The sequence below is a fragment of the Miscanthus floridulus genome, chromosome 6, assembly GCF_019320115.1.
Source record: "Miscanthus floridulus cultivar M001 chromosome 6, ASM1932011v1, whole genome shotgun sequence".
Lineage (NCBI taxonomy): Eukaryota > Viridiplantae > Streptophyta > Magnoliopsida > Poales > Poaceae > Miscanthus > Miscanthus floridulus.
In genome coordinates, this window is record NC_089585.1 from 102,097,879 (window position 1) to 102,121,451 (window position 23,573).

At 46.3% G+C, this 23,573-nt stretch overlaps 1 protein-coding gene across 1 annotated transcript; it reads right to left on the reverse strand.

Annotated features, from left to right (window-relative positions):
- Positions 1–464: 464 nt before the first annotated feature.
- LOC136458835 (farnesyl pyrophosphate synthase-like) lies at positions 465–4,389 on the reverse strand. The gene is made up of 11 exons (XM_066458751.1): positions 4,078–4,389; positions 2,670–2,810; positions 2,482–2,568; positions 2,050–2,166; positions 1,872–1,960; positions 1,654–1,705; positions 1,458–1,553; positions 1,332–1,376; positions 1,124–1,213; positions 972–1,043; positions 465–725 (listed from the first exon to the last, which is right to left on the reverse strand). The coding sequence occupies exons 1-11, from the start codon at positions 4,225–4,227 to the stop codon at positions 597–599; spliced, it is 1,068 nt and encodes a 355-aa protein (XP_066314848.1). The 5' UTR covers positions 4,228–4,389; the 3' UTR covers positions 465–596.
- Between the last annotated feature and the right edge of the window lie 19,184 nt (positions 4,390–23,573).

Below are 23,573 nucleotides of genomic sequence, written 5' to 3' on the forward strand. Positions count from 1 at the left end.
TCTTGGCTAATTGTTAATTTATAGCCAAGTATAACTAGCTAACTTGGACCAATAACTCATTGCTAATATATGCACATTTTAGTTTAGGATCCAAACATGCATGGGCTAATAGTTAGATGGCTAATTTCTAGTTAGCTATTAATAATTGGCCTTAGCCCATCCACTAAACCCTAAGCTCATAAGCCTCCAAACGGAGCTTCAGAGGAAAAAAGAAAGAGAGTTTTAAACATACTGGATACGAAAGGCATCAAATGGTGTGCACCGGTCCAATCGGGGAGCACAGTAGACTGGCACCCGGGTGCGGGGTGCCCTGTGCCCCTGTCTGCCTTATCAAGATCGCCACCATTAAGAACACTGGACACTGTCGTTTACAGAGCATTCGTCCTTTCAGATCCTTTGGAAGTTGAGAAGGACGGAACGACCCAGGAACTGTGGATGCGTTGGTGAATGGTGACACAAGCTAGTTACGCATCCCTGCACTGTGCTTTATTACATTCATTCAAGGTGTACGGTACAAGAGGTGAATGAAAACACAAAACAACATAGTACAAATTACTCGTCCGCATCAATCAAGCATAGTAATTTGATGCAAGCGTCTACTTGTCCCTCTTGTAGATCTTGTGAAGGAAGGACTTTAAAACAGTCTGGACTGCCTTGCTCGGCTGGGCCTCGATGTCGGCAATCAGCTTGTTGTAACTCTCCCTCTCGTACTCATGGAAAACCTCCTGGATTTATATCAATCAGGAGAGGACGTCAGCAAAACAGAACATATACGGAAACAGAGTGTTGGGGATCAGCCACATGTAAATGCCCACATTATGGGCATTGTTTCAGTACATTTAACCAGGTCAGTGCATCATGACCATCAGATGTTGGATTTAACCGTTTCCAGACAGTAACAATGAACCGTGATGCCTACAAGGTGGACTCGAAACAATAAATCATAAGAACATGGAATGGTCAGGACAAACCTCCAGTTTAAGCTCTTTGTACAAGTCCTTCACCTTTGCAACACATGCTGGATCAGTCTTTCCATAATTTTCCTGTTTGAACATACATGAAGGGATTTTTTACTTGGTCGTTTATGTTGTGAAAAAATTGGCCAATTTTTAATAGTGCTTACAAACAGGGTTCTCTTTTGGTTCTCATCAGCACGTTCAAGAGCTTGCACAACTAGCCAGGAACATTTGTAGTCTTCAATGTCAGTTCCGATCTGTGATAAGAATAAATGCTGATGAGATGAAGTTCAAGAAAACAGGGCCTTGATTGCAATTCACCCAACAGTAACACTTTATTCTATATAGTAGAAAGAAAAGGTGCAAACACCTAACCTTGCCAATGAATTCAGGATCACCAAAACAATCTAGATAATCATCCTGTAGACAAATATCATTAATCAGAGGTAGTCCAATATAGCAAATCCATATCATTTGGCCTTCAAAGAACAAGAGCATTACCTGAACTTGAAAGTATGTTCCCATTTCGACGAGAATGTTCTTTACATCACCAAAGTTATCCAAGTTCTCACCAGCCAGCAGCAATGCACATGCAACCTTGAGTAGAGTAGAAACTTGTTACCACATTCATCAAATTAAAATGCTAACATTCAGATTTCAGATAACTGAGAGGAATATATAGAGCAATAACTCTTACAGGAAGGTAGAATGAATAATAAGCTGTCTTGTACTGAACGATCCGGCGGTGACTGTGCAAAATGAAAATCATTGAGAGAAATTAGCACAAATAAATATTATGTCCCAAATTTGAGGTGCCAAACACATAATAATAACTCATTCTGGAAACTACACAATAAATCATGCAAGGAAACAAAGCGTGTGAATTATGTTACTGATACAGTGAAATAAACTTACACTGTCAAGTTATATTTAGTTAGATCCTTTTCACCCTCGTGGGTAGTGATAAGATCCAACAATTGCCCTGAAGCTGTCTTGAACTCAACCTGAAAACATAAAAAGTGAATCAGTCATATGTACGAAGCATCCAACATACATAGCATGAATAAATTATTATGTCAGAAGATATGATTACCTCATTGAATAGGTCAATGAGATCAACATAATATGGCTTTCCTTTGAAGTGGCGTTGAAGGATTCGTGAAATATGATTGCGAAGGATAATCCCATCATTTACAGCAATGAGGCCAACCTATTGCAAAACAAAAGGTGAGCAATAGGTTTCATACTTTAGAAGCTAAAAGCCTAAAACAATCTGCAAAAGCTCAACAATACACTAGTATAAACGACCTCCCTATGAGGAAATGAAACAGAATCATGGAACATGAATAAGTTAGTTAAGAGGAGATATGACAAAAACATGGCTTAGCAGAAAACTGATGGATGGATTCTTATATAACTCGGGTTTAACACCAAACTTCTCAAGTAAGACCTTAGTACAGCCATCAAAACAAAAACCGATAGAAATAATTTGGTAAGTAAAAAGGATAGATGCTTCTGATCTAACCTGCGGCACTCTAAACCAGCAAGGCTGGCCACGCCGTGTCTGGGAGTTGTCCATAATATCGTCAAGCACAAGAAAATAAGCTTGAAGCTGCAAGATAAGAAAATAGTGATTTAAAATTCCAAATTAGCAGAAAAATCAATCTATTAACATTAAAAATGCTTGAAAACAACACCAGCAGGACGTAGTACCCATTCAATACACCAGCCAAGGGTGCAGGCAAGAAATGTCTCCTCCTTGCTCAGAACATCAACACCCTTCAATATCTTGTAGCTATCGATGACAGAGAGCCCACGGTTGCACTTTCCTCCAAGCACATTGTAATCCACCATCTACTCCAGAAGAAATAAACAAGTCAAAAAGTTATCCAAGCTAATGATACATTATTCTCTGATCTTAACCACAGAAACTAAAAGAAAGACATCATCAGAAACAATGGGGTCCATTATGTAGATTTCCAGTTTCTGTTGATTTCCTTCTCTGGAGACAGAAACTACAAATCAAAATGGAAATTAGTGGACAATCATTATAAGAACCGTCTTGTGAACTCCAGTTTTTTGACATTTTCGTGAAATCGTTACCATAACTTTCAGCATTTTGATATTTACCCCTTTACTCAGTGCATAGTCACATGTAACTCAAATAGTCAATTTTCGAAGAAGTTGCACAGCTTAATAGTGTTCAGGGAGCATTTTTTTCTAAAACAAAAATCCTGTAAGTTTACCCGAGGCCCAGATCAGTATAGAAGGTATGCTCCAATGGAAACATATTAAATACCCATTATACTTGAGTCATAAATCAGACGAGGTTTGGGATACTAAAAAGTAACTAATCACCAACCTAATTTGCTACCCAAAACATCATCTAATTGTGACCAGTCACCAGAGGTAAAAGCCACAGAGTAACTAAACTTTGGTGAGCAAATTATTAGCAAGGGAAGTTACTTTTAGTAACAGGTAACAGCAAATTTCAACCCTGTTAGGCCTTTCGCAACAAATTGATCGATTCATCGATCCTTTGGTAGCCTACACTAAACCCAAAGTAGAAAACACAGTAGTTGTTTCATGTTTCCTAAGTCCCATTTTTGTGTGACAGATACAAAGGGATTTTAAGAGATCACTCACTCTTTTAATCAGAATTCCCAGGCAGACTAGTAATTCTAACACATTTAAACTAATCTAAACAGAACCTTCTTGTTTATGTACTCCCTCCGTCTCTGAATAAATCAACTCTTAGAGTTTTCTTTTTAGGAATTTTTTCAAGTTTGTCCGAATTTATAGAAAAAGAACATCAAGATTTATGAAACTAAATTAGTATCGTGATCATTTGTTAACATAAACATTCGTGCTCTTTTCTATAAATTCGGTCTAGAAAAGTTTGACTAGTCCAACTCTAGTAATTGATTTATTCAGTGAGAGAGAGAGTACTCTGACTCTGATACTCATAACCCTCAACCGGAAGAATTCAACGGCCAGCCAGATCCTCGGAATCACCGAAAGCCCATAAAACTCTGTAGAAATCAAAAGAACTGACGAGACCGCCCGAGATCAAGAAGCCGACACCCACAGTAGAACTAAGGGGAGGGGGGAAGAGCATTACACGGTCGATCCACTGGAGCGACTCGTCGGTGAACTCGAAGGCGGGGTCCTCGAGCATCTCCTCCTTGAGCTTGCTGTATATCTCCTTAAACGCGGCCTTGGTGTCGGCGCCGCCCAAGCCGTTGGCCACCACCACCTCCGCTGTCGCCATTGCGGCCTCGGGGTCAGACCTCACCTCACAACGCGCAGGCGCGGGAGGAGGAGACGAGGAGGGAGCGGAATTCTGTGGAGCTGGGGGGTGCTTTGGCAAGAGGAGAATCGAGGCGGGCGCTGCTGTGCGTGTGCCGCTGCCGCACGGGATTGTGCTGCGGTTGCCAGCGAAGAGATTTGTGGGCACACGTTTTATTTATTTATGGACGGGAGGTGCCACGAAGACCGTGACGGCGACAACTGTTGGGTGGTGGGTTGGTGGCAGTGGCACTATGGAAAATTCAAGTTTTTCTTCACAAAAACATTGAAGAAGAACTAGAGATGTAATAGGCCCAGCTTAACTAGGGGGTGTTTGGATCTAACGGCTAAAATTTAAAAGGTGTATCGAGAGGATGTTGTATGGAGTATTCGGATACTAATAAAAAAACAAATTACATAATCCGTCAGTACTCCACGAGACGATTTTTTAAGCCTAATTAATCCGTCATTAGCACATGTTTACTGTAGCAAAGCATTGTCAAATCATGGACTAATTAGGCTCAAAAGATTCGTCTCGCAAATTAGTCGCAAACTATGTAATTAGTTTTGTAATTAGTCTTTTTTTAATACTCCATGCATGTGTCTAAACATCCGATGGGACAGCGACTAAAATTTATGAGGGGCAACCAAACACCCCCTAATTAGGGCTTCATGCTTCGTCAACGCAAGCAGATGAAATCATTGCCTCATAAAAAGTAGTATTTCACCTATACAAGAGATGTGTCGGTGTTTTCGAACCACCGATGAGTAAATTTGTATTTGTGCGTCTAATTCGAATGGTGTGCTCGGAGGACATAAGGGTTTATACTGGTTCGGACGGAATGTCCCTACGTCCAGTTCGCTGTTGCTCATGTTACCGACACTTGATTTGCAGTAGGAGTTACAAACAGGCGAGAGAGGAAGAGGACCCCAAGTCTCTGGTGGAATGAGTGAACGGGTGCTGAGAGCTCGCTTGCCGCTTAGCCATGTGCTCGTGTCGTGCTCTTGTGTCTAGATCCCCTTTTTCATGGGACGCCCTGCTTCCCCTTTTACAGGCGAAGAGAAAACGCGGGTTATAGAGGAGGAAAAGGAGAAAAACGAGAGAGAAGAAGACTTCCATGGTTGCTGGGTCCTTCTTCTCCTTCATGCGGGTCCCGCCGATCCTGTAGATGTCAACAGGGATGGCTCCATGTCGTGGCCCTGTTCATTACTGGCACCAAGGGTAGGCGTCATCTGTCGATCATGGCGTTCCACTCTGTCACGGCGGACGTCGTGGTGAATTGATGCGTCTGACAGTGTCCGTACAAGGATTAGGCAGAACAGCACCGGCACGTCCGACACTGTTCTTGATGTGAATCCCCAAGTATGGCCCGTCATGGCCACGGGTTACATCGAGGCGTGACAGTCTCTTCCCTAGCGTTAGAGTTTTGACCCAGGCCCATATGCTTGGACCTGGAGTGGTTGGCGACGGTATGGGTCCCCGTCGGATGAGACGAAACCCGCATCCTCGAGGTCGGGTGAGACTGAGCCCGAGGCCTTGGGCGAGACAGAACTCGCGGCCTCGAGGTCGGGCGAGACGGAACCCGTGTCCTTGGGGTCGGGCGAGACGGAACCCGCGTCCTTGGGTCGGACGAGACGGAGCCCACGGCCTCAAGGTCGGACGAGACGAAGCTCACGGCCTTAGGGTCGAGTGAGACCTTTTAATATGTGTCGAGTCATCTAGAAAAGTCAGCGTGGACGCTAACTTCCTTGCTTTGGGTATCCCTAATATCGATACCCGACAGTAGCCCCCGAGTCTGCAGAGGAGTAGAATACTTCTTTGGAGGCTTTTCTAGACGAGAGGACTCTGAGGGCCTTAGCCTTCTTTTTGTAGCCCACGACATGTCCCGGTAGGACGGTGATTTCCTTTTGTCACGATCGGTCTTCTTGGGGCATGTAACCGTAGGATTCGGGAGGCCGGAAAGATTTTTCTTGATTTCGGTGCCCTAGGATCCGATCGGTCCATCGTTGTACTAGGACCGCGCGTTCAGTCTCCTTGCGAGTCCAACTTTTCTCAACCCCCCGCGTGTAGCAGGGGTCCGGTCGAGGGTCAGCTCGTCTTTATGATCGTCTTCCCTCAAGCATTTTTTCGATAAAATGGAGGGGCTGAGCCGTGCCACGTTTTTTCTCGATGGACGAAACATGGTGTTCGGTGAGCTATTAACGGGCTAGTCCGAGTGGGGCCCCGGCTTCCCGTTCACGGGGGTCTGCATGGATCAGCTGGTGACCGACTCTAGACTCTTAGCAGCCAATCCATATAGTTCTTAAGTCCGTTCGGTCGGTCCCAATGGCTTGTTGCCTTTCTTTTAGGGTGGCACCGCTGATGGCGACGTTGATGGCGCGCGTCCTCCCACTATACGGGATGACGCCCAGCACATAGCTTGTCGGGACGATGCTCGCCCAGGGGCTACTCCACGATAGCGAGGTCATGCAGCGCATCAAGGAGGCCATGGGGGAGGCCGATGCTGTGTTCTCGATCCCAGGGCATCCCGTGATATGGCCAGACGTCGGCTTCATCGAGCTATCAGCGAGGTTAGTCTTTCGGAACTCTATCGCACCGCTGCTAGAGCACATGGCCGTGAGGGTGGCGAACCATGCTACGGATGAACACAGGAAGAAGAAGGACAAGGAGGAGAAGAAACGGTGGTCGAAGCAACGAGCGAAGCTACAGCGAGGGAAGCGGCATCAAGGTTCGTCAGAAGAAGAGGAAGAAGAAGAGGAGGAGGAGGAGGAGGAGGAGGAGGAGGAAGAGGATGCCACGGAGCCCTTCCTGCGGCATGCCACAGGGCAGGAGGGGGAGGACACGCCCCTGGAGCCGATAGAATCAAATCGCCCTGCTCCATCCAGACCTTCAACGGCAGCCTCGGAACCGGTGGAATCAGGCCAACTCACCTTGTCTGGGCCTTCGACAGCGGCCCCGAATCCGGTGGAATCAGACCGTCCTGCTCCGTTTGGGCCGTCTATGGTGGCCCCAAAGTTGGCAGAAATAGGTCGCCCTACTCCGTTCGAGCCCTCAGTGGCGCCTCCAGAGTCAGCGGGAGGTGGCCGTTCTGATTCATCCAAGCCCTCCTGTGGCAGAACCACCTAATCTAATGTCTCCTAGGAGTACTTGTCTTCCATTAGACACTAAGTTCCTAAGAGAGGGCACTAAGTTCCATCGAGCACACCCCAAGGGAGAACTCGAAAATCCACATTTTTCCATCAGGATCATAAATGAGATAATAAAGCTTAAAACATTCTAAAGTTATTTCTTACATCACTTTATTACAGTACCAGAATATTACCTCAATTTATTATAAAAGCAGAATATAACAATGTTATCAGAGTTACAGAGGAAGCAAGATTAATTTAATGACATGGTGGAGCATTAACATAGTGGACAGTTTCATACAAGAGATACTAGCAAATTTTACATCTTTTCTTATAAAAACCTTTAGTGAGGGTTATAAATAAACACTACGGTCGTAGCGAGAAAGGAATCCTCTCTGAGCTCACCAGGAGGTTTCCACATACAAGGGTCAGCTCTATGTATCCTTTGATCACCTGCAACAGGGAGAATAAAACCCTGAGTACTCGATTGTAATCAGCAAGACTTACCCGATAGGAGGAAAATAAAAGACTCCAAAGATATGCAAGGCTATCTGGCTTGTGAGTTATTGCATCTGCGGAAGCATTACTAAACGCGCGTCCTTATATTAAACTTCATTAGCAATCATCATTAGTTCATTAACTAACCATTCTATGTAAACACATATGCTACTTTCAAGCAGGTGGTAAGCAATCAGAACCATTTTACCATCTTTATATTCCAGTTCTTACTACAGTGCTAGACCATAGCCAAGTCGTACCGTCTCATGAAAACGGTGATTCGCGAACCAATGTATCCCAGTTGGGCACCCCAAAACATACGCCCCGTTTGTACTCTAGGCACAAACAAGACCAACCCATTCCACTCCTGTCACGGGGTCCAGGTCCCCATCCAAACTTGGACTCTAAGCCCCCACACTTAAGACCCGATCTCAGTATAGTGCTTAGACATCCACCTTTCTCCACCTCCAATCAGTCAGTCCGGAAAGAGCCAGAACCCACAACAAGAGCGTAACGAGCCTTCCTGCTCCCATAAGCAAGTATGTGCTTAGGATAATAAGTCTGTGACCTGACTATCATCCATAGCAATGGACGGTCCTCAATCGACACAGGCGGAACAAGTGCAATCCGAGCCTCGCTCGAATGCCTAACCAAGTCTAGATCTAAAGTACCATTCCACCCGGTCTCCAATTATCATTCATATATATTCCATGTGACAGTAACAATAATATATTTTCTATCTCTCGCGAGTGACAGGTAACCACTCGACTTCTACCAGATCCTATAGTATAGCAATCTACACGATCCTAACATACTAGTAGGACTCATAGGATGAGGATATATATATGCAAGTGGTTTTCATTCAACTCCTTAAAACTTAATGCACAAGCATAAGATAAAGTGTAGAATGATATGTGTTATGCACCGGGGCTTGCCTGGATAAGATATAACCAAAAGTTAGCATTCCATCATAGTAACACAATCATCAAGGCATCATCTTTTCTGCTACTTCAGTCGACTCCATGATCCATCGTTGTTCCTATTATGATATACGTGGATGCAACGCAGAGACATAAATAATCAATGAAAACTGAAACTCTTAGAAATACGATTAAGCCTCATAAGCTAACGAGATAGCTCAAATAACTAATGTGCTAGGCTATGTATCCACGTCGCCAAGTAATGGTTTGTCTCTAGAAAAATGTTTTAGTTCTAAAATCCCAAGGTGTTTCAGTATTTTATTGATTAAACATATATTTTCAAACTAGAACTCATTTAGCTACCTTAGCAAACTAATTATTATGGAGCTACAAAAATTACAGTGAGCACCTAATAATGTTAGGGATTTACTGTAAAAGTTTTAGAGTCAACACTATCACTAATTTATCACAACAATTCCTACAAGTTTATATCTTACAATATTAAGCATCTTAAATTAATTAGATAACTCCTAAAAATATTATAAAACTATGTGAATAAAATATACTAGCAGATAGATCATGATTTTAGGAATCTAACAAAATTAGTTTCATAATTTTTGGACATCTATATCATTTTATATTAATTATCAAAGTTCAGCTCAGAAATAAAAATGAAAAGCTATTTCTATTTTCCCCAAAAAAGATAACCGAATCCGGTACAACGCGGCCCGCGCGTGGATGCGGCCCATGGTGAGGAACCCGCGTGTGAGCTGACATATTAGCAAAAATGCCCCTGGATTCTGAACAAAACAACCCGTAGTCTACGTTGCTGTTCCTAGAGACAGCACCTATGCAAAAAGACCCTTGCACTCTCTCCTCTTTACAACGGCATGGTCCCTGGCCTCCCCTACGCACTTTGGCGTGGTGAGCGGTGGCACTCACAATAGCATTCTGGTGAGCCACAGTAACAACAAGGCAGTAGGGGTAGCGGGTGAGGAACGACAACTCACGAGTGACCTAACCGAGGTGTCGGCTCGGTCGGAGATGACCCGAGTGAGGCTGGTCACTTACGCGTTGCGAGGTGAATGGTGGACCGCAAAGGCATAGCTGCATCAACGGCAAGGAGGTACCACTAGAGCCGCAACTAGCATGCGCATGGCGTAGAGGGGCTCAAGGCAGAGCTATTGGTGCAGCCAATTCGACGTGGGACTAAGTGGGGAGGACTGGCCATGGCGCGGGCGGTGACGGGTCTTAACGGCGCGGTGGCAGGGCGAAGCTCCAAAATTGAGGCTTAGCTGAGCCGCAATCAAAGTGGGGTGGGACGACTGGAGAGGGGATGTGAGGGCGGAGCGGTGGGCGTAGCAAATTAATGGAAGGCGTCCTCTCGTGTCTAGGCACTATGGTGCGACGCAACGGCGGCAATAGTAGAGAGGCGAATAGGGGAGAAGCGAGCGGACAGGAGGTGGTGGGGACTTGGCCAGAGGCTCGGCATGTGCGTGCTTAGCGGGACACGATTGGCACGATGGGGGTGGCCCATGTCAAAGCGCTAGCCGACGGTCACGCGCTCGTGGCATCAAAGTGGGCCAGCGACGTAGCGCAATGCAGCGACAGGCGATGCAGTGTGATGCAGCGGGTAGGCACAAGCATGACGTGATGTGATAGCAGCAGCGGCGGCTGCGTTGCAGCATGGTAGTGCACGCGGTAGGGGCAACGCCCCTCAGCCGGGCAAGCCACAGTAACGGTGGCTCCTCGCGGTCGGGTCAGGGCGACCAGGTTGGCCAAGCATGGCATCACGTGTGCACACGCAGAGCATGCCAACACCGTGACAGCGCGCCCCTACGGCCTGGTGACCGCACCCAGCCTAGAGGGCTAGCCCGAGAACATGTTGTGCATAGATTTTAAAGCAGTGACTACCACTAAACCATTGCCTCTAAACTAAACCGACTTCACCACGATCAAACTGATACATGAGGCTGCTCAGCCGAGCTAAAACACCGTATCACCCTCTAATCCAATCTCTCTAAATAAATTGCTAAACTTAGCAATGTCCAACTGTACACAAGCTTGAATTTTTCTAAGTTTTTTGAGTTGAATTCTATTTCAAATTGCATTTCTAAGCTATTGAAAATATTACTAAGCAATATTATTTTTCAACAGCAAGTGTTTCATTGTCATCTACAAAGTTTGCACTTCCAACTTTATTTAAGTATCACACACATGTTCTATAGTATTTTTGCTTAATAAAAATTAGTTTTAAACCCTACTTGATATACATGAGCTATTGCATCAACATTGATTTAACATTTTTATTGATTATTTTAGGCTACAAGAAATTTATCAACACCTTCTATCACATGCATTATTACACAAACACGATGCTCATGACATGATTTAGTAGTTGGTTTAGAGCATAACACTGAGGGTGTTATAGCTCTACCCCCCTTAAATAAAATCTCGTCCCGAGATTTGAAACACGAATCAGAAGGAGGGAAATACGATTACACTTTGCAGATCTAAAATTACACGAAAGATCGCACTACGTCGAACAATAAACCATATAGGGATTTAGAGATACATGGTTAAGAGTAACCTAATACAACCAAGGCTTAATCCAGAAGTCTAGATAGACGAGGACAATGGAGGAACAATAAGAAAATGATTATCCAAAATATGGCGTATGCCCAACATATCCAGAAACAGGAGACTGAGAACTCAAACATTGTGAACCCTAAGACCAACTAACCAACGGTAGACTTGAACTTCTTCGACAAAAACCATATCCCTTCTTCTTCTTAGGTTACACAATCACCTCTGACTGACGAACCTAGTTCCTTGAATGACGACTGGATCTCATAGCTCTGCTTCAGATTCAAGGGGATGGGGATGAAGAAGGAGAGCAAAGGCCAAGGGCATCTTATAGTGGCGAACAAAGGTGGGGGCATCGTGCATCAGGAGTGGAGACGGTGTGGATGGGAGACACTGATGGTTTATGAGGTGAGGAAGAGGTCGGCCATGGTGCGCTCCCTACGCGAGCTTGAGTGGAGGGAGGAAAAAGGAGGGGATAGGGGTTTCCTCAACAAGGGAGGCGTGCGGGCAGCCATGTCCCCAAAAGAAGAAAATAGGATGGGGGTCCGGTATGGGGACGAGGGTGAGGATCAAGAGCTGATCAGATGCCAGGAAAAGGAGAAGCACACAGTGCACGAGTACGGTGGATGTTGCATAATGTCATGATTACGCGAGGACAGGTTGCTAGTGGACCCTGACACTGACAGCGTCCGCAGGGCACGCAATAATAGTGACCTAGCGTGCATAGTGCGGGTGAGCTAGACACTGTGCTTGGGACATGACATCCACATAGGCTTTTCCAATCACTCATTACTACCCGAGGGCTAACTTTTCCTTATTGTTTTTCTTTTCCTTCCCTTCCTTGTTCACCATATGCGCCAACCTTTTGTATGAACTAAGATCGCGACATACATGCTTCCTCCAAAACCACATTCTCTTATTTACTTTGGGGGAACACTATTTCATCAACCCGTTGTGGATTTCCTGTTCAAACACCCGAATATTTCCAAGAAGAATATTTTGTATCAAAAGCAGTACAGCGGTATAACTTGGTAAAGGTGCTTGGTCAACAACCTCGATACCAGTGCGTGCCGAGCAGCGTCATCATGTGGCAACTATTCCACAAGGTCCCTCGGTTTCGTTGCGGCACCATAAGCTATTAACCAGGCAACTATTACCAACTTACATGCAATGAAGGCAGTGGGGTCATAGACCACAGAATCAGAAGAATATTGCAAAGGAAGATTCAGACAACAAGGGTTCCTTTTGCAACAAGGGATGATGAATTCAAATCCCACAACAGATTTGATTTAAAGAGATTCAAGTGCTCTGCTGGGACATCCACAATTAGTTGATACAGTGTCCTACGTATCCCATCATGGCCGGTCTGCTCACATCTGAATGGTTGCTCTCTTGTAACCCACTTAACAAGCTAGCCCCAAAACATCCTCGCATGATGGCGTCAAGGTGAGTCAAGAGTTTTTCGTCCTTTTGTCTTAATGAATTTTTGCCGTGAACTGGTCATCATGTCCCTTGCAGCGTTGAAGGACGTGGGACTCTCATGTGGCTCGCTCCAAAAAAGATCCTCCTCCAACAAACGTGTGAAAAGGTTCTTGTATGGTTTTGGTAATTGAGTGACAACCTAGGTGGACTAATTGTGTTTATGTGAGATACACATGTGATTAGTCCATAGGTACATGTGTGTGAGCAACATATGCCATGAAGGTGAAAATGGCTTGGAGATGTTGCAAAGCTCACACATGTGATGATGAAGGAGCTCATTGCAAATAAGACATGACATTGAGTCATATGATCAAGGTGGAGAAGATCAAGACATGACTTGGCTTGATGGACCGGTTGCAAGCATGAAGGGCAAGTTGGAGGCTTTGGAGCGATGGACCGCGTGGCGGTGAAGCTTAAGCAAGACTTGGCGCCGATGGATGAAGGCAACGGTGAAAAGCAAGTGTAGTCAAGATCGATGAACCAATATGATCACGTGATGATATGAAGTGGATCATATCATTGTTGATTGTGTTGGTGCATGTGTTGCATCGATATTGGAGGAGATGGAATGCAATACGCAAGGCAAAGGTATAACCTAGGGCATTTCATTTCACCGGTCATAGGTGTGTAGAGAAGTTTATGACCGAGTTTAGGATAGATGGCCGTACTATCAAGAGGGGTAAACTTGTTTGCATATCGATCATCTAGTGCCACTCGAGTAATCTAACTTTGCATCGTCGCTAGGATTGAGTGGCGTGGCAAGTTGAGTGGCTAATCCTTTGGAAAATGATTGTGAAAATGTTAACACACATACACATGGTGGTGTACACTTGGTGGTGTTGGCACATTTATAAAGGAGATAAAGTTGGAGTTGATGTGGATCAACTCGGCGATGGAACGGAGGCGCAAGGGTTCCGAACTCCGCCGTCGTCGCGCCGCTAAAAGGTCCTTGTGTAGTTTTGGTAATTAAGTAACAACCTAGGTGGACTAATTGTGTTTATGTGAGATATACAAGTGATTAGTCCATAGGTACATGTGTGTGAGCAACATATGCCATGAAGGTGAAAATGGCATGGAGATGTTGAAAAGCTCACACATGTGATAATGAAGGAGCGCATTACAAATGAGACATGACATTGAGTCATGTGATCAAGGTGGAGAAGATCAAAACATGACTTGGCTTGATGGACCGGTTACAAGCGTAAAGGGCAAGTTGGAGGCTTTGGAGCAATGGACCGTGTGGCGGTGAAGCTTAAGCAAGACTTGGCGCCGATGGACGAAGGCAATGGTGAAAAGCAAGTGAAGTCAAGATCGATGAACCAATATGATCACATGATGATATGAAGTGAATCATATCATTGTTGATCGTGTTGGTGCATGTGTTGCATCGACATTGGAGGAGATGGAATGGAATGTGCAAGGCAAAGGTATAACCTAGGGTATTTCATTTCACCAGTCATAGGTGTGTAGAGAAGTTTATGACTAGGTTTAGGATAGATGGCCATACTATCAAGAGGGGCAAACTTATTTGCATATCGGTTATCTAGTGCCACTCGAGTGATCTAACTTTGCATCGTCGCTAGGATTGAGTGACGTGGCAAGTTAAGTGGCTAATCCTTTGGAAAATGATTGTGAAAATGCTAACACACATACACATGGTGGTGTACACTTGGTGGTGTTGGCACATTTATAAAGGAGATGAAGTTGGAGTTGATGTGGATCAACTCGGCGATGGAACGAAGGTGAGAAAGGTTCAAAGCTCCACCGGCGGAGTGTCCGCCCGTAGAGTGTGGATAGTCCGACGGTGCCACCTGCGCCCTATACAGAAAAGACAGGGTCTCATAGAGTGGACCGGACGCTGGTCATATGGTGACCGGACACTAGGGTCCTGCGTCTGGTCAGTGGCAGTAGAGAGCGCACAGGCATCGGTCTTCGACCGAATGTTGGCGCTGAAAGTGACTGGACGCTAGCAAGGTGCGTCCGGTCATGCTAATGTACGGTGATGTAGACGATGTAGAAAAGTTGGAGAAGGATCGGACGCGTCCGATCGTGACTAGAACCTTACTGGAAACGACCGGACGCTGGGGTCCTACGTCCGGTCACTTTGAGCAGCTGTGTCCGGTCATCACTTGACCATTGAGATCAAGCGATTGAGGTTGAACGGAGGCAACACGTGGTGAGCATCCGTTGACCAGATGCTGAGGTCCTGCATCCAGTCGATATGACCGGCGCATCCGGTCAACCCGAAAAACACCCAGTGAAGGCGTAACAGCTAGTTTAGCTCGTGGAGCTATAAATAGAAGTGGGTCTCGGCCATGGCTACAGTAGAGCACCTTGGGGGACTTTATGTCCATGCTTGAGAGTGCTTGGGAGCCCTTCATCTCACATGTGCGTGATAGTGATCATCCGATTGTGTGAGAGAACGATTCTAGTGCGATTGCATCATGAGGTTGTATCGAGTTGCACTAGGTGATCGAGTTACAAGCCGGTGGTGCTTGTTACTCTTGGAGGTTGCCACCTCCTAGATGGCTTGGTGGTGGTCTCTGTCGAAGCCTGCAAGAAGCTTGTGCGGTGCTCTAGAGAAGAGCTTTGTGTGGGGCATTGTGCTCGCCCCACGGGAGCCACGAAGAGCAACTCTAGTTGAGCGTGTCATTGAGCTACCCTCACTTTCGGGGTAGGTTCTTGCAGTGCCCGACATGCAGGCTTGGCAGGTGATGCCAATTAGCCGTCGAACCACCAAATGAGCTATCGACACAACAGGGACGTAGCGTGTTGGCAAGCATGTTAACCTTGAGAGAAAATCACCGTGTCAACCTTGTTCTTCCCGTTGGTTTACAATCCCTTTACACAAGCTTGTGATTACGTTTATATACATTATGCTTGTGTAGTTACTCTTATAATTAGTTGGCTTGTGTACTAGTTATCTTCTTGCTTGTGTAGCATAGAAGTAGCTCCCTTGCATGGCTAATTTGGTTTGTGTAACCTTGTTAGCCACATTGCTTAGTTTGTGTAGCTAAGTATTTGTGCTCTCTAATTTGGCATTGGTTCCCTTGTTATTGAGTATTGCTAGTGAGCTTAGGTGGCTTTGTGCTTTTACTTACTAACATGTATAGAAGCTCCCTTGTTGCTTAAAGTACTAGTGGCATAGGTTTATGTGACCTTGCTTCTAGAATTGGTTAGGTGAGCTCTAGCTAGCCTGACATCTTTGTTGCTTAATTAGGATCTTAGCGAGGTGCTAGAGAACATAGATAGAGGGGTGTAGTCTTGGCTATACCTATAGTTTTAATTTCATACTTGTTTTGGTTAGCCGGCGCGATTAAGTTTTAGTAACGACTATTCACTCCCCCTCTAGTCGCCATCTCGACCTTACAACGTGACAGGAGCTGGCTGGCACCGCACCGGTGGTGAGCGTGAGTGGCATTGGGGTGGCCATGGCGTCGACCAGGGAGGTGCAGCCGATCGTGTCCTTGATGTCGTAGGTAGACACGGCACGGCTGGCCAGAGCCGTCGCCCATCTAGGTGGCCATGTCCATGGTGGGGCAGACAGAAGGGGGCGCACCCAAGGCATCCTTCGTGAAGGTGGCGACAAGGCAGGCCTTCGTGTCCACATCACCCGCCCTCTCTATCGCTAGAGGAGCCGCTCTAGAGGAGCCATCGCCACAAGAGAGGTCGACACGAGGACATCTCGGTCTCTGGTCTAGGTGGCTACTATCGATGATGCAATAGAGGCGATGGAATGGGGGAGCATCCACATGGAGGTTGGAGATGCGGTTCGTGCCCTAACCACCATGCTAAGCTTGATGCCCGACATTGTCGCCCCGGTTGGCTAGGTATCATATGACCGTGCTTCCGACCCTCATGTTCTCTATTCGTGCCTCTAAGTCTTGTCTTCTTCGCAGATCCTTATGGCCCGTAGCCAGGAGAAGTCCCAGTTCCTTACTAAGGAGATGCGGCGGAGTGAGGGGCTGGCCGCACAGCTCGTTGTCGCTCGTTAGGAGGTGGCTGAGCTTGCCCCTACCGCTCGAGAGGTGGCCGACCTCTGAGTCAGGGAGAAGGATGCTCGCGATGATGCTTGTGAGGCCGAGGAGAAGCTTGTGGCCCTAATCAAGAGGGTATGCACGGATGTCGTGGAGGCCGAGTGGCTATGGAAGGAGCAGGATGATTTGCTTCGGGCCGTAGAGGAGCTCCACACGGTTATTGACCTAGCTCGCTAGGAGCACGTCGACACTCAGCAGCGGATCGACCACCTCGAGGATGAGCTTTAGGAGGAGAGGGACCTGAAGGTTGCAGCTAAGGGTGTGTCCACCGGGCTCACCATGGAGGTCGGTCAGCGCCAAGAAGAGGTCCGACACCTGGAGGCCGAGGTGACCCAGCAGCGCGATGAGGTGCGCAGGCTTCGGGCAGATGTGAATAGTAAGTCTATTGTTTCCTTTGTTGTCTTTCTCCCTGGAATCCATGGCAAGCCTTTTGACGTGGTTAGTACGTGACTTGGGTAGGTCTCGATGACAAGCTCAGGGCGGAGGTGGTGAAAAGCCATGGAATGGAGAAGGAGCTTAGCGAGGTGAAGGACACCCTCTAGAAGGAGAACGATGAACACGACAACCTACGCGTCGCCGTCCAGCTAGTCTGCGACGAGCTCGAGCTGGCCCTAGAGCAGGAGACGAGCTCACTCGTGATTCACGTCACCCAGATCATTGACCAGGCACATGATATGGCAAGGGGCGTGCTTCGCTTTGGTGTTCACCGATCATTCGCTATTGTCCATTCTCTTACGAGAACATCAATTTGGCGACGATGAGCCAAGGCTTCGTGCCCGACTATACCGACGCCGAGCTGGACGACATCGAGAAGGAGGTGGCCCACCTTGGCACATGACCTTTATGCCAAGATAGAAGATGAAATCATCCCCCGAGGGGTTAGTTTAGTTAGATAGGTCAGGAGGCGCATTTGTAATAAGCGGACAAGTTTCAACCCTTTTGTTTCGTTTAAACAAGCTTGTTCTTTTGTTTTGGTTGAACAAATTTGTTCTTTCTCCCTTTTATGTGTAAAAAGGGTTAATGCATTCTGACCCTTCCTATTGTTAAGATTGTAGAGCTCGAGGTGTGGGTGAAAAACTCTGATCACACTGGTAAGCAAGAGTGTCATAGCCACTGGGGCATAGGTTTCTTGCAGTACGACCAGTTTTACTCAGCGTTCGTTTCCGCAAACCTTGCCTCTAGGTTTTTAACATGAGAAAGGGTTAGGCATGGTGACTATTTTAGAATGGATATGCATGCCCTTATTAGCTCCCGAGTGAGGCCTGATCCCTTGCCATTGTCAGGGTCAGGTTTCACTAAAGATCGAGGAAACGACAGCAAAACTAGTAAGAGAAAGTGTTTTTTGTTTTAGAAACATTATTCTTAGTTTTTGTACATACCCCTCCCAAGGATCTGAGCCATCATCCTATGACTGTGCATTCGGTCTCCTTGCGAGTCCAACTTCACTTGAGCCCCCACGCATTACAGGGGTCCAGTCGAGGGGTTAGCTTGTCTTTGTGATCATCATCCCTCAAGCGTTTTTTCGATAAAACGGAGGGGCTGAACCTGCCATGTTTTTTCTCATTGGATGAAACATGGTGCTCGGTAAGCTGTTAATGGGCTAGTCTGAGTGGGGCCCCAGCTTCCTATTCACGGGGGTCTAGCATGGGTTAGCTAGTGATCGACTCTAGATTCTCAATGGCCAATCCATATAGTTCTCGGGTCCGTTCGACCTGTTCCAAGGGCTTGTTGCCTTTCTTCAAGGAAAAACTATAGACTAGGAACCGACCAAGACTCGAACGTGGGCCGAGATGCCCGCGGCGCTCGTGCGCCCGAGTATTGGCCACTAGTGGGCCCATCCTTTTCCATCCCTCACTCTAAGGGCACCCTAGAGCGGCTGTGAACCCATCGGAGGGCCAGCCTTCAAACTCCTAGGCTCGAATGGGCCGTAGGATCGTTTTTAGCTCTGTATCCTTCCTTACCAGTGACGGTTCTCGTGTCTGTCTACACCGACGCTGATGAGGACATGACACCCATGCATAAGACCATGTTTGGCGCATGGTATGGAGGGGTAGGAGGCCAGTAAGGGTGTCCAAGTCAAGAAGGAGGTCCGAGGCTAATTCGGTTCGAGTCCTCGAGGTGGAGGCCTAAAGCAACTCAAGCTCGAGTCTGCCTCGGCCTTCAGGACCAGTCTGCCTTAAACTGGTCACCCAGGATGCATCCGGACTCCATTTTCGATGATCCACATATAGTTGGAAACCTAATTTGATAAGGAAGCCAATACAAGTAGTCTCATGTCAAAAGATCTTCGGAATCAATGGGAATCGTTGAAAAAAGTTAGCATCCAGAATCTGCCAGGGTGCTACGACACCATCTTTTGGTCCGCTGGACCGTGTATCGTGTTTGGGCCCATTAGGGGGTGCATCCAGGGGGGTGATGCCCAAGACTCTATAAATAGCAGCCGTCGCTCTCCTTAGGGTTTGGGTTTTATTTATTTCTTGATTTCCTCGTAAAACAAACATCGTTTTGCTGCAACTGTGTCGCCAAGACTGCTTCCTGTGACCTAGGGCCCTAGTTCTTGATCTTGTTCGCCTGTGGCGATTAGTCCTTTCGAATAAAGACCTAAACTCCTTCTCATTATCATAAGCCTCATATTTATTTGCAATTTCAGATTGTGTTCATCCCGTTCTTGCTTATGTTCTCGATTCGCTTGCAGGAAAGCCATCTCCGTGAGGTCAATCGCGTTCGCGTGGTTGATAACCAATGGAGCAGTGGTGTAATAGTTGTGGGGGTCTGAATCAGTCTTGGTTCAAAGCCTAGATCGTGAACGTCGAGCCTCCACCAATCGACGCTATCATACCTATCAGAAGATTGGGCCTAGTCTACATCATCGAGGATGCCATGGACCAGCTAGAAGAAGCGCGCAATGTTGCCCTCCTCCGCTTGGCCAAGTACCAGCAAGCGTTACACCGGTACCACAACTGTCGAGTGCGGGGTCGGGCCTTCAACGTCAGGGACCTGGTGGTCTGCCTCGTCTAGAGCAACAAGAACCACCACAAAGCTCTCTCCGTCATGGGAGGGACCATATGCCGTCATGGAGGTGCTCCGACCAGGCACCTATATGCTCAAGACCATCAACGGTGAAGTCTTCGTCAACGCCTGGAACATCGTACAACTACATCGCTTTTACCCTTAATCTACGCACGCTTTCTCTTATTAGTTTTGCTACCGACTCCTTGATCTTTAGTGACACCTAACCCTAGCAACGACAAGGGGTCAGGCCTCACTCGGGGGCTGATAAGAGCATATCTATCTAGTAGACATTCTCTATGCCTGACCCTTTCTCATGTTAAGATCTAAAAGCAAGTGTTGCAGAAACAAACGCTGAGTAAAACTAGTTGGACAGCAAGAAACCTACGCCCTAGTAGCTATGGCGTTTTTGCTCACCAGCGTGATCAGAGTTTTTTGCCCACACCTTGAGCTTTTTAGCCTTAACTATGGAAAGAGTCGGAACGAATTAAAGAGTATATCTATCTGGTAGACATTCTCTATGCCCGACCCCTTCTCATGTTAAGATCTAGAAGCAAGGGTTGTGGAAATGAACACTGAGTAAAACTGGTCTTACTGCAAGAAACCTATGACCCAATGGCTACGACATTTTTGCTCACCAGTGTGATCAGAGTTTTTTCACCAGCACCTCGAGCTTTACAGCCTTAATGATGGAAAGGGTCAGAACACATTAATCTTTTTATACAAAAAGGGGAGAAGAGCTAAAAATCTGTTTGGCCATAATGAAATTTAAGAGCTTGTCCACTTATTACAAGTTTGTTGTCTGGCTTATCTACCTAACTAATTTCTTGCGGGGATAATCTCATCCTCTATCTCAGTAGGTAAGTCCTGTGCTAGAGGGGACACCTCCTTCTCAATGTCATCCAGCAAGGCGTCTGATGTAGATTAGGCCTGATCTTCCAAAAGGTATGATAGCGTTGATTGGTGGAGGCTCGACGTTCATGATGTAGGCTTCAAAACAAGACTAATTCGGACCCCCACAACCATTACACCACTGCTCCATTGGTTATCAACCACGCGAACGCGATTGACCTCGCCGAGAAGGCTTTCCTGCAAGCGAATCGAGAACACAAGCAAGAACAAGATGAACGCAATCTGAAATTACAAATAAATATGAGGCTTATGATAATGAGAAAGAGTTTAAGTCTTTATTCGAAAGGACTAATCTCCACAGGCGAACAAGATCAAGAACTGGGACCCTGGTTCACAGCAAGTAGCCTTGGCGGCATAGTTGCAGCAAAACAATGTCTGTTTCACGAGAAAATCAAGAACTAAACAAAACTCAAACCCTAAGAAGAGCGACGGCTGCTATTTATAGAGTCTTGGGCGTCACCCCCCTAGATGCGCCCCTAATGGGCCCAAACACGATATACGGACCAAAAGACAGTGTCGCAGCACCCTGACAGATTCTAGACGCTGACTTGTTTCGACGATTCTCGTTGATTTCGAAGGTCTTTTGAGGTAAGACCACTTGGATTGGCTTCCTTATTAAATTAGCTTTCCAACCATATGTGGATCGTCAAAAATAGAGTTCGGATACATCCTGGGTGATTAGTTTAAGGTAGACTGATCCTGGAGGCCGAGGCAGACTCGAACTTGAGTTGCTTTGGGCCTCCACCTCGAGGATTCGAGTCGAATTAGCCTCGGACCTCCTTCTTGACTTGGACACCCTTGCTGGCCTCCTACCCCTCCATACCATGTGCCAAACATGATCATATGCATGGGTGTTATGTTCTCATCATCCTCCCCTTCTTGACGAAAAGCCGTCATCGGCGTCGATTGTGCTTAAAATTGATCCTGCACAACACAAAGGAGAACGGGGTTACGAAGACAAAGGAAACTGAAATAATTGTGAGAAGGAACATGACCATATTTCTAAGTTTCTAGCATGTCATCTCGCATAAAAAATTCAGCAAGTATAATAAAGACTCTAGCAAACCAGCAAATGAACCATCAAGTAACATGAAAGAAGTTTTATTTACTCTTAAATCTGTTCTTGCTAATCATGATGAACCATGTTACGCTTTAACTTGTACGTCGCCTATATGTCCACTTGGTCTTACTTCTAGTGCTATGCCTCTTGTTGGAACTAAGGCTGGACGAAAAACTCGAAGCTCGTTAGTTCGCTCGGCTCGTGGCTGGCTCGACTCGGCTCGGCTCGGCTCGTTAAGATAACGAGCCGAGCCGAGCCAAGATTTTAGCTCGTTAGCTATAACGAGCCAACTCGAGCCAGCTCGCGAGCCGCTCACGAGCTAAACGAGCCAAGCTTCCAGGAAAAAAAGTATCATTTAAGGTAGTTAGATGCATGAATACTATAGTATTTTATTATACTTGTATATATATTAGCGCATATTAATTTTTTATTTGATTTAAGGTTGTTAGATTCATTTCTTTTGTATTATTATTATTCTCAAACTTTAAATAAATGCAAATATTATATTTTGTATATTTTTTATACCTGGCTCGCGAGCTTAACGAGCCAGCTCGAGCTTTTAACGAGCCGAGCCGAGCTGGCTTTCTGGCTCGTTAGGATAACGAGCCGAGCCGAGCTAGCTCGTTATCTTAACGAGCCAGAACGAGCCGAGCCCAAACGAGCCGAGCTGGCTCGTTATCCAGCCTTAGTTGGAACTAACCTTTTGCAGGAGAAGGAGGATGAATTTCCAACAAGGAGGCCACCATGGCAGCCGCCTTTGTGAAGGATTGGGCATCAAGATGAATGTCTCCTTCCAGAGCCATCGTTGCTGTCATCCACTGGAGGAGACGATCTACTTCAGTCGAGGACGACTTCAATTCAAGAAAGGGAGGATGATGAGGACATTACTTCTTCATCACATACAAGCTAAGGAGAGTAGGACGTCTAGCATGGATGTCCATTTCATCCTTCTCATGGTGGAGGCCCAGTCCAACTGAAGTTGGAGCCCATCTCGGGTTTTAGGACCAGTCTGCCTTAAACTGGTCACCCAAGACGCATCCGAACTCCGTTTTTGATGATTTACATATGGATGGAAAGCTAATTTGATAAGGAAGCCAATCCAAGTGGTCTCACATCAAAATCTCTTCGGAATCAACAGGAATTATCAAAACAATTCAGCATCCAGAATCTGCCAGGGTGCTGCGACACCGCCTTTTGGTCCGTTGGACCGTGTATCGTGTTTGGGCCCATTAGAGAGAGCGTCCAGGGGGGTGACGCCCAAGACTCTATAATTAGCAGCTGTCACTCTCCCTAGGGTTTGTGTTTTGTTTAGTTCTTGATTTCCTCGTGAAACAGACATCATTTTGCTACAACTGTGCCGCTAAGGCTGCTTGATGTGAACCAGGGCCCTAGTTCTTGATCTTGTTCGCCTGTGGTGATTAGTCCTTTTGAATAAAGACTTGAACTCCTTCTCATTATCATAAGCCTCATATTTATCTGCAATTTTAGATTGTGTTCATCCCATTCTTGCTTGTGTTCTCGATTTGCTTGCAGGAAAGCCTTCTCGACGAGGTCAATCGCGTTCGCGTGGTTGATAACCAACGGAGCAGTTGTGTAGCGATTGCGGGGGTCCAAATCAGTCTTGGTTCAAAGCCTAGATTGTGAACGTCGAGTCTCCACCAATTGATGCTATCATACCTATCGGAAGATCGGGACT

Bases quoted from the DNA above. Each gene is read 5' to 3' on its own strand.
- LOC136458835 (XM_066458751.1), bottom strand. From the start codon at position 4,227: ATGGCGACAGCGGAGGTGGTGGTGGCCAACGGCTTGGGCGGCGCCGAC. The intron at 2,811-4,077 runs GTAATGCTCTTC...CTTCTGGAGTAG, and splicing joins CGCTCCAGTGGATCGACCGT to ATGGTGGATTACAATGTGCT. The intron at 1,044-1,123 runs GTAAGCACTATT...ATGTTCAAACAG, and splicing joins ACCAAAAGAGAACCCTGTTT to GAAAATTATGGAAAGACTGA.